Source organism: Neltuma alba, unplaced genomic scaffold (assembly GCF_004799145.2).
Source record: "Neltuma alba isolate B1F8T4 unplaced genomic scaffold, ASM479914v2 tig00001210_pilon, whole genome shotgun sequence".
NCBI lineage: Eukaryota > Viridiplantae > Streptophyta > Magnoliopsida > Fabales > Fabaceae > Neltuma > Neltuma alba.
Genome location: NW_021632377.1, coordinates 18,604 through 30,819, shown reverse-complemented (window position 1 = coordinate 30,819; position 12,216 = coordinate 18,604). Strand labels below are relative to the sequence as shown.

The window sequence follows — 12,216 nt, the reverse complement described above, 5'->3', positions numbered from 1 at the left end:
AGCACCGTCACTGAAATTAATGTTTTTTGTTTTTTGGGTAGTATTTTCAGTGCTGATACGATCGATACCCCCTCCCCAAATAATACATACAAAAAAGAACTCTTTATAATTGAAAAAGAATAATAAAGTATACCTAGTACTCTCTACGAGATTAACTAAACTCTCGTTCATTAGTCATGATCTTAAATTTAGAAACTTATGATCGTTCTTTTGTCATAATATGTTTTAGCATCTGGCAATATTTAAAAAAAAAATTGACTCTTTTCTTATATCCTATATATTCTCAGTTAAGTACTTGTACATATGATATATTGAAGAACTTAGCGATATAATACATCTGCAAGCTGGAGCAATGGGCCAATTATGGATGTTTTATCTGATTGGTCTGAAACTGATAATCCTTCAAGTTTCTGTGAGGTCCGAAGCAGTGGATCCAACCCAAGGATTCGCCCCTGTTCCTTTGCACAACTCAAATTTTAAGGTACAGAAGCCCTATGATGTGGCAGTGAACAAGCGTTACAGCTTTGTGAATGGAGTTCACAAATTACGGGTGTACTCTACAGACAAGCCTCTCAGCCCTGACAGCCACACCCTACCTCGTACTGAGATCCGAGTAACAGTAAGCTCTCCATCATCACAATTTTTTTTTTAGTTTCCATTTCTTTTTCTGTGTTTTATAATTTCAAAGAATATGCGTACCTGATATGGACGCCATGGTTGATCAGCAGAGTATGAGACAGTAGAGCTTTACAACCCCGTTGATCCCCACCTTAGTTAATTACAGTACAGGGAGTGTTTGAATAAAACAAAAAACAATTTAAAAAAAATACTTTTATATAAATTGAGATATTTCTACTTAATTTCCTGTAAAATTATGATTTGATTTTCACCCAAAGACCTATAAAAGGAGATGTGATAAGAAAAAAATTGGGATTGTGGTTAAAAAACTATTATAATCCTTTCTCTATTAAATTAATTAATTCAATATAATTAATTAATATTATAAAATAGTCTCTTTTCTTTCATATGGTTAGACTTATGATAGAAAACCATTGGCTACTAAAAGACAGCTGGTTGATAATATTCAACAGTGACGCGTTCTTTGGTTCTGCTATTTATAAGGTACAAAGACTGTTTTATTATTCTATCCATAATTCTCTGGCAAAACAAAAATTCTATTTATAATTCTTTTTTCACATGAATGTAGAATGATACCATTCATTTATTATTCATGGAAACAAGCCATTAAAGCATACTTCTTCTAATTCCTGTTATAAATCACTCTTAACTAATTCACATGAACCAAGAAAATGATAGTTAATTCATTAAATTTGTAATAAAATTAAAATGATTTTCAAAATTACCCTTATCAACTACTCTAAACTTCAACATCATAGTATTAATTTCTACTCTCTCTTATTACCTTATTAATTAAATATGAGCATAGATAAAAAAAAATATTGAACACTCCTGGAAACTATCAAATGCCTTATAAAAAGGATCAAAGAATATCAGGTTAAGGTGTATCCAACACCGTGAAGTATTTTCTCATGTGCATTCAGTATTCTTAAATATTTTGTGGAGCATTCAGTACCTTGAAGTATTTTTTCAAATACATCTAACACCAAAAAATATTTTTTAGTGCATTCAGCACTAAGGCAAAAAAAAAAAAAAATACTTTGAGATGCTAGATGCATCTAAAAAATATTTTGGAATGCTAGATGCACCACAAAATCCTTCAGGGTACTGGAAGCATTTAAGAAAATACTTCAGAGTGTTGAATGTACCTTAACCCATGAATATCTTCTAAAAGGACTAGAGGAGTAGGATATATTGAATATGGGTAAAGTTAAAAAGTTATTAATGTATGAAACAAATAAAGTTAATTGAAAGTATCTTGTAAATAATTAGATAGAAGATAGAGAAGCATACTGATAATGTGGTGTTATATATTTGTTGTGAATATTAAGTATCAAAATATATCTTTCCGACTATTTAAAAGGGGAAAATAACTCAAAAGTACAATCAATTGCAAACTGTATTAGTAAAATCTCATTATATCACAAAGTAGTAACCCACAAATGAATATTTAATTTGTTTTGAAATTTGAAGGGACATGATTACACATCTGGGGTGTGGCAATTTGAAGGGTATGGATACGTGCCAAGTGGAACAAGTGGGGTATCCATAATGCAAGTGTTTGGAGCAAGGCCTCCTTCTGCTTCAACCCTTCAGCTTAGGGTTTATGATTCTTCTCTCACATATTACAGATCCCCTGTCCTCCTTCACAACATGCACAACAGATGGTTCCGACTCAACGTCATTCATGACACCGACGCCTCCATTGTTAAGGTTTACATCGGCAGAGTTCTCAAGTTCAAAGGATCTGCTCGGGGACACGCCTCTCATTACTTCTAGTTTGGAGTTTATACACAGAATAATCCTTCCCATTACATGGAATCTCGTTGGAAGGATATCAAACTTTTCAGAAAGTAGTTCTCTTTTGTCTAATGCCACCCACGGCAAGCTATCTGAGAAAGGCCTTACTAGATTCATAAGCTCTCATTATTAGTTACGACCTTAGCTATAATTATGGGGATCTTGTGGTGATCTTTCTTGTCGTAATTTTTATAACAGCTTGTGTGAAAGTAATGTATATTTATATATCGTTGTTATAATTTAATATTTAGGTGAAGTTTTATATAATATATCATTATTTACGGGCGTTGAGCCGATGAACTTCTCTTTATCGAAGTATATCCATTAGAATTTGATCTTACATTATCTTCAAAACGAAGATGACACCCATTACAAGACACAAACCATAACAAACATACTTTTTCTCATAATAATATAATTTCCGAAGGTAGTTAGCTTGTCTCAATTCTTAACCTCACTTTAACTACTCTACTCTTTCAGCCTAGAATATTCTCAATTATGCTACTGCTTCTGGCCTTCAACACATGATATAAATGCACGCAGATTTAGGCTAGCTATCCCATAATTCTCACCACTTCATAAATATCTGGCTGCTTTTTTTAAACATGGGAGGATCTGTTTATCAGAGTAGTGGTGCGTTGATCTTACTTGTTTGTTGTTATTTATTCGTAAGTGTTAGAACCTCCCATCTTGTAGACCTAACCCTAGGTTTCACTGAACTCCCTCTGAACACTTCCAATTTCAAACTTCATACGCCTTATGACCTACCCGTTAGCTCAAGGTACAGCTTCCCAGATGGGGTGCGCAGGCTTTGGGTGTACTCCACTGACAAACCTTTCATCAAGAAAAGCCGTGGTTCTCGATATGAAATCCGAATCCAAGTAAGCCTCCTATACATATAATTACATTTCTATATACTTATGTCGGTTCTTAATATAGAAGTTAGTCGAAGGGTTGAATTGATACTAAATATAAAACATTAGTCTATAATACAAATTAGTTATGTAACTCTTATATTAAGAATCGGAAGGAGTATCATTTTGTTTGCAAATGTAGTGTTTAACGAGATTTTTTTAGGGTTAAGATTATTCTTCAGGAGTGTGGCAATTTGAACGCCATGGATACGTACCTAGAGGTACTTCAGGAGTGTGCATTATGCAACTTTTCGGAGCGGATCCTCCACAAGCAATGACTTTGATGCTCAGGACTTACAATGGCTCCCTTACATATTACAGGAGGCCAGTTCTGGTTCCATATGTGTGGGATAGATGGTTTCAGTTATATGTGATTCATTATGTGGAAGCTTCCATTGTGAGGGTTTCTATAGATAGGCTTTCTGTTTTATGAAGCTCCTGGGCGTGGAGGTGACTCCCATTACTTCAAATTTGGAGTTTATAAACAGAACGATCCTTCTTACTACATGAAGTCTCCTTGGAAAGGAATTAGAGTCCTTCGTAAGCTTCACTATTATTGATGATTTTGGGACATTTAGTTCCTTGGATGTCACTTGTTTAATTATGTTTGAAATAAACATGATAAATATTATTTTTATTGTGGCAACAACTGTATTGTCCCTTCGGGGACGTTAATGATTGGGTTTAATGGATATAATTTTTCCCTTCACGTGAAAATATTTCCGTGACAGTAAATTTATTCATATTAATTTACTCCATAGGATATCTGAAATTCTATTCCGTGAATATTGGGAGTGAAGAATGATGAAAATGGGTTCAGTGACTTTCTTTCCACTGGACACCCGTACTTATATTATACTGTTTGTATCAGAGTACAAATCTTAAGCATAAGTTACTATACAACTAAGCTTTACAGCTGGCATACTACTGGAATACAACTTGTATCTGTTATAACTAATTACATAACAACCCACGTGCTTAATTCTAACATCCCCCCTCAAGTGAAGGCAGGTGTGAAGCTGATGCGAGCTTGGTTCTGAGAGTCCAGAATCTTGAATGAGGCAGAGCCTTTGTCATGCAGTCGGCTATCTGGTCATCAGAAGGAACATGACCAATAACAACTCTTTTAGCTAAAACTTGATCTCGAATGAAGTGAGCGTCCAGTTCAATATGTTTGGTTCTTGCATGATACACAGGATTACTGGCTAATGCCTGTGCACTGGTGTTATCACACCAAATTTGAGGAACTCTTGTTAATGGAAACTGCAACTCATGAAGTAAGGATTGAAGCCACAATAATTCACTTGCTAAATCAGTGAGAGCCCTATATTCAGACTCTGTACTGGACCTGGATACAGCTCTTTGTTTTCTTGAATTCCATGATACAAGAGAATTTCCAAAGAATACACAATAGCCACTAACTGATTTTCTATCATCTGGACATGCTGCCCAATCTGCATCAGAGTAGCCTATAAAATTCAAGTCTTTACTAGGTTTAATACAGAGACCAAGAGTTGCAGTTCCTTTTAGATATCTAAGCAGCCTTTTTACTGCTTGCCAATGCGCAGAAGTTGGGCAATGTAGAAACTGACTTAACCGATTCACAGCAAAGGAAATGTCTGGCCGAGTTTGTGTAACATATTGCAATGCACCAATTGCACTTCTATACTTAGTGGGATCAGTCAATGGTTCTCCTTCATAAGCAGACAAGGATTTTCCAGAAATCATGGGTGTAGGACAAGGAGCACAAGTCAACATTCCATATCTTTTTAGCACATCAGAGATATACTTAGTCTGACTGAGAACCATACTGTTTGAAGTTCTTTTTACCTCAATGCCAAGAAAATAGTGTAGACCACCCATGTCTTTTAAGGCAAACTTGGCGTTCAGCTCTTTGATAAATCCTTTAATTTTTATAGGATCATTACCAGTCACTATGATATCATCCACATACACCAATACTAACAGTATGATTCCTGACTTCTTGAACCAGAAAAGTGAAGTATCACACTTTGTATTTTCAAAACCCCAGCTTAATAGAGTGTTTTTCAGCTTGTCAAACCAAGCCCTGGGGGCTTGCCGTAGACCATACAAGGCTTTCTCAAGTTTACATATATGATTGGGCTTCACTGGATCAACAAACCCTTCAGGCTGTCTCATATATACTGTCTCTGCCAGAGTACCATTAAGAAACGCATTATTAATGTCCAGTTGATTCACACACCAGCCTTTAGACATTGCAATAGTAAGAATCAATCGGATTGTAGAAGCTTTGACTACTGGACTAAAGGTTTCATAATAATCTATACCAGGACTTTGCTGAAAACCTTTTGCCACCAATCTGGATTTCCTCTTAGAAAGTTTTCCATCTGAATGAAACTTGTTCCTGAAAACCCACTTACACTCAACTATACTTTCTCTACCAGTAGGAGGAACAAGAACCCAAGTGTTGTTTCTGACTAAAGCATCAAACTCCTCTTTCATTGAAGCTTTCCACTCAGGTTTCTTCAAGGCTTCAGGTACTGAAGAGGGTTCAGACTCTGTCTCCAGTACTTGTTTTGCCACTCCTACAAAGGGGTGCTTTGGTTTGAAAATTCCAGCTTTGCTCCTTGTCATCATTGTATGAACATTTTGTTGCTGCAAGAGTGCTTCACTATAAGATGAATTTGATTCAGATTCATGTGAAGAAGACTCAGGATTTTCCTGAGATGAGGACACTGGTGCCGGCACTTCACTCTCATAAGAAGGCATAACATTGATTGAATTCTCTCCTTGATCAACTACATGTTGCTGCTGTGATTGCCCCTGAGGTAGAGAAATATTAGGTAGCATAAAAAATGAAGCATCAACAATAATATTGTTTTATGTCTGCTTAGTATTCAGAAAACCAGCCTTAAATGGAAAATCAAGCTCATTGAACACAACATGTCTAGAAATAAAAATTCTTCCGGTAGAGCTCAGGCACTTATAACCTTTGTGATCACTACTATAACCCAAGAACACACACTTTACTGTATGATACTGTAACTTGTGTGTATTGTAAGGACGAAGGCAAGGAAAACATGCACTGCCAAATACTTTTAGAAAATTCAGATCAGGAACAGTCTGATATAGAGTTTCATAAGGTGATTTTCCACTTAATACTTCGGTTGGCATCCTGTTTATCAGATAAACACTACATTGAAACGCTTCATACCAATAGTGCAGAGGCATAGATGCTTGTGCTAGAAGACTAAGCCCAGTTTCTACTATGTGGCGATGTTTCCTCTCTGCACGGCCATTCTGATTTGATGTATGTGGACATGAATGCCTGAATTCTATGCCATGTTCAATCATTAAACCAGTAAAGCTTCGAAATTCTCCTCCCCAGTCACTCTGAATAGTCTTAATTTTTCTTTCAAATTTATTTTCAACCAACTGCTTAAACTGAACAAAAGCACTTAATGCCTCTGATTTCTGCCTCAATGGATATAACCAAGTAAATCTACTGTGATCATCAACAAAATGTATATAATATTTAAATCCAGAAGTGCTAGCAATGGGTGCAGGACCCCACAAATCTGTGTGGATTAGATCTAACACATTTGAAGCTTTACTATCAGATCGATGAAATGGCAATAAATGTGACTTTCCATATTGACATGCATCACAGAAAACAAAATCAATTTTATTGATCTTGATATTGCAAGAGGACAAAGCTTTATTCATTACAGACAGAGTAGGATGCCCTAGTCTCATATGCCACATTTGAGCCAGACTGTCCTTATAATTCTTTTCTTGTATGGTTAAAGCAGTTGGTACTTTTATAGCTTTGTCTGAATACTTGTTTACTGTTCCTGCCATTTCATAGCCTCCTTCTTTACGAACCCCTTTCTGCAGAACTTCCTTGGTGTCCTGATCCTTCACATAACAACCATGTCTATCAAACTTAACAGAGACATTATTATCGGTTGTGAGCTGAACAACACTTAATAAATTGTGTTGTGATCCAGGAACATACAATACATTATTTAGACTGAGTGACTGAGAAGAGCATGGTAAAGAAGAAGATCCAGTTCCTAGAATGGGCATTTTAGAACCATCAAAACCAATCATAGATCTCTTACCATTCATATTTACTGGATCTTGAATGAGTGTAGGAGTATTCACCACATGATTTGTTGCTCCACTATCAACAAGCCAAGTAGGATCTGCGACCATTTGAGGTGTAGCATAATATGCTGCTGGTTGAGATAAGGAAGCTCCAATGTTTGTGTTCTGCTGACTATGCAGCCTCACATTTCGATCAAAACGAAAATAGCAATCTGAAGCGATATGACCAGTTCTACCACAGACTTGACATACTGGTCGCTGATTTCTTGATCCTCTGCCTCGTCCTCTGTTTCCACGTATACCTCGATAAGAAGATCCTCCGCGATCACGAAGATTGTTTTCTGTACGAGCAACATTAGCGGAGGGAGCTATGGAAAGATTAGCCATATTCCTATAAAGATCCAATCTACGCTCAAACGTAAGTAATTCAGCTTGTAAATTGATCCATGTAAGATCAGTTCTACCAGACAAAGTACAAACTACAGAGTTATATTCCAGATCTAAGCCAGATAAGGTGATAGTAATGAGCTCATCATTTGCAACTGGAGCTCCAGCAAGACTAAGTTGATCAGCAAGAAAACGGATTCTGTTCAAGTAGTCCTCCATAGTCATTGAATTCTTTCTAATGCGTTGAAGCTCCGATCGATGCATCACTACTTTAGACCGAGTATCTGCTCCAATCAGATCTCGAATGGTTTTCCAGAGTTCATGTGACGTCCGGCAGTGAACCAGCTTGCTCCCTATCTCCAGCGTCATGCTGGCTAATAACCAACCAAAAATGGCTTGATCATGCGCAATCCACTCCTCATATAATGGATTGATTTTGGACTCGTCGTCTGTGAGCCACTGCGACGGACATGGCTTTGTACCAGTAACATAGCCATCAAGTCTTTGACCTCGAAGATGAGAAAAAATCATCGCCTGCCAATAGAGAAAATTGTTCCCATCCAGCTTGATAGGAGAAGGTTGAGTAACAGCATTAGAAGAGGAAGAGGAAGATGATGAAGAAGAAAGAAAAGTCGAAGGTTTCGGAAGAGAAGAAGAGATGAAAGTAGTGCTCAGGATCGGGGAACTCGCCATGAGAGAGAAAATTGTTTTTGGCTCTAGATACCAAGTGAAGAATGATGAAAATGGGTTCAGTGACTTTCTTTCCACTGGACACCCGTACTTATATTATACTGTTTGTATCAGAGTACAAATCTTAAGCATAAGTTACTATACAACTAAGCTTTACAGCTGGCATACTACTGGAATACAACTTGTATCTGTTATAACTAATTACATAACAACCCACGTGCTTAATTCTAACATTGGGAGAGAGAAGGTAAGCGAGCCTTAGGATCTAGATTTTTGAAATTTATTGGAGTTAAGAAAAATCCCAAAAAAGGAGCCAAAGTAACAAACATTCATCTATATAATTCCTCATATCCTGAACGTGAGTTCAAATATTATTGTGGGTGCAAAGATTCCAATGATAAACAATTTATAAGTATTTCCGCAATTTTCAATGTAATAAGGGGTGAGAAATGCCCTAATCTTGATGGGCCTTTGTGGTTCGGTTAATTTAAATTTAACAACAAAAAATATTCCAGAAAAGATTAATCACGGTGAAGATAGAATGTTGAAGGTTCTCGTTGTTTGAATGTTGAACAAACGGCTAAAACTTTTGTTCTTCAATTCCTTCTCCCTTCAATAAGTTTTTTTTTTTTTTAACTGATGATGAATCATTTTCAAGTTGAATTAAAGAACAAATTAAAATTCTACATTCATATATTCCAACATCTTTTAAGGAAAAAAAGTGATATAATTATACGTTTACATATATATATACACACACACACACACATAAAATTATCCATCTTCATTTTTATTTTATTTATTTCCTATTCATTTCTTCGCGAATATAATATGTGCCTTTTTTTTTGTAGAAACATTATTTATTGTTTTCTGTGTATATTGAAGATGAATGCCTTGCTCCAAAGACTAAAGTAGTCCTTGCAAATTTTGTTAGTCGAATTGTCATTCTCAAATCTCAAGTGTGTGTGTGTGTAATGTGGCACATCAAAGTGTTTTTCATTTGTTTCAATACCTTGTTTATGAAATGGCTTTTTCAAGTGCTGATATGACATCCCCGCTTTAAATATAAATAATTTGGATAGAATTCTTTAGCCTTTACAATTAAAAACGTAGCTAGTGCGCAGGCCGTGCTACATAGGTTAACCTCTCATTAGTTATGACCATATATATTTGGGAGATGTTTCTTGTCTTAATATGTATACAGCTTGTGAAAGTAGTAATATTTATTTTACATCATCGTAACTTTTCTAAAACATTATTTCTCATGAATGTTGGATTGAGATGCATCTAGTACTTCAGAGTATTTTTCCAAGTGTGTTTAGTATTATAAAGTAATTTGTAATTTATTCAGTATCATTTTGATGTGTTCGATCAGCAGCTCAAACAATTTTGTGATGCAATTTTATCCTTAAAATATTAATATTTTCTAGGAGCAATTGTGCCTTTAACTTATTCTTTCAAAAGCAATTTTAACATCATCATAAATTAACTCTCCACAAAGTTCATTAAATGAACGTGGATCAAGTACTCTAAAGTATTTTTTGCAGTATATTTTATAATATTGGATGCACCTTAAAAAATACTTCAAAATATTTTAGGGCACTGGATATACATGGAAACATACTTCAAAATGCTCAATAAACACTGCAAATAAAATACTCCCGATTGCTAGAAGCTGAGAAAATGTTATAGGGTGGTAGGTGAAACTTAACTTAATCTTTTAATGTTTATTCAATCATTATTAACCGGCAATGAATAATTTGTATGCCGCAGACCCAGCACTGCCCTTGACCATTTCCTTATGAAAGCGTCCATCTCCTTTTGTGAACGATAACTCCGATAGGAAAATTGTCTCATGAGTTGGTCTCATCTGGCTTATTAGCGTTCCATTTTCAAATGACCCTCCAACTACGTACTTTCTGGTGACGGGCCCTTAAACATCCTCATGAGTTCGTATATTTTTATTATTATTTTCAAATATTTGATAGTGCCCAAAAGGCCAAAAAAAAAAAAGCACTAGACCTCAAAACACCTCTATCCTATTATAGTACATTATTATCAATTAGGATTCTGCTTCTCAGCCTTCTCGACAAGAAATATAAATACACCCAGATTCGGGTTAATTATCTCATTACCTCCCTATCTGGACCCTTACTTCAACATGGGATCTGTCCATCAGATTACTGTGTTGAGCTTACTGGTTTGTTTTCGTTCATTCCTTAGTGTGAGAAGCCAATTTCATGAGGACCTAACCCTAGGTTTCACTGAACTCCCACTAAATGCCTCCAGTTTCGGACACCACAAGCCTTATAACTTTCCCGTAAACTCAAGATACAGCTTCCATGACGGAGTATACAAATTTTGTGTATACTCTACTGACAATCTCTTAGCAAAAATAGCGCTACGAAGCCTCGATCAGAAATTAAAATTCTGGTAAGCCTACTATATACTCTTTTCGACCACGTCTGATTATGAAGAATCCAAAATGTGATGTTTTGCATGCGATCTCTTTTTCAGGGTTATGATTGTTCTTCAGGAGTTTGGCAATTTGAAGGACATGGATACGTGACTAGTGGTACTTCAGGGGTTCGCATTATGCAACTTTTTGGTGCAGATTCTCCACACGCAACAACTCTGATGATTAGGACTTATAATGATTCACTTACGTATTACAGGAGGCCAGTTCTGATTCCATATATATGGGATAGATGGTTTCAGTTAAATGTGATTCATGATGTGGAAGCTTCGATTGTAAGGGTTTATATAGATAGGCTTCTGGTTTATGAAGCTCCTGGGCAGGGAGGTCACTCACATTACTTCACATTTGGAGTCTACACACACAAAACGATCCTTCTTACTACATGGAGTCTCGTTGGAAGGGAATTAGAGTTCTTCATAAAATTCACTACCAATGATTTAGCTAAATTTAGCTAAATTCATTTGTGTTTTGTTATCAGAGTTAAAGATTTGGATTGAATCAAAGTTGATCATTTATTTGCTTAATACTTTTCCTGATCCTTAATATAAGAGCTAGTTAACTAATTTGCATAGATTAAGAAAATTAATTAAGTTAGTTATTTGTAATAAATAGGTATTGTCTTCTCTAAAATACTCTTTGATGAAGCATTTAGCATGTGCAATTATTATAAAAATTACCTTAGAATGGATAAATATGATAAACAAAATAAATTCAAGTTTTATACTCAAAACCAAATTGAATGTCAAATTAGCTCTTATATTAAAGGCCGGAAGTAGTATATGACTTGTAATCGTTAATAATTTGTGTTTGAATTTCATTATTGATATAAGATATCTTATTGACAAGTAATTAGTCCTTAGAAGCACCTAGTAGGCTAGCTAGCTATGCTAGGTTAACCTCTCATTAATCGTTAGTCAAGCCTTATACTACTTTCGATATTTAATATAAAATCTAATTGACTAATTTGAATAGATTAATAAGGTTTGTTAAGTTAATTATTTATAATAAATAGGCCTTTTCATTTATAGAATACTCTTGCTAATCGTGCATATTAGCTAGAACTGCCATTTGATAGAACATTTAATATATGCAATGACAATAAGAACTATTTTGAAAAAAATAGATAAATATAAGAGACACAAAAGTATATTAAAGTCTTGTATTTAAGGCCAAATTGAATGTCAAAGTAACTTTTATATTAAGCATATAAGGTAG

General features: G+C 35.3%; 1 protein-coding gene and 2 pseudogenes across 1 annotated transcript; all 3 read left to right on the top strand.

Annotated features, from left to right (window-relative positions):
• The first annotated feature begins 352 nt into the window (after positions 1-352).
• LOC114753351 (citrate-binding protein-like) lies at positions 353-2,418 on the top strand. Its single transcript, XM_028942050.1, has 2 exons — positions 353-619; positions 2,113-2,418. Exons 1-2 carry the CDS (start codon positions 353-355, stop codon positions 2,416-2,418), a joined length of 573 nt encoding a protein of 190 aa, XP_028797883.1.
• A 626-nt stretch (positions 2,419-3,044) lies between these two features.
• LOC114753371 (citrate-binding protein-like) lies at positions 3,045-3,913 on the top strand (annotated as a pseudogene).
• A 6,770-nt stretch (positions 3,914-10,683) lies between these two features.
• Positions 10,684-11,437, top strand: LOC114753210 (citrate-binding protein-like; annotated as a pseudogene).
• Positions 11,438-12,216: the final 779 nt, after the last annotated feature.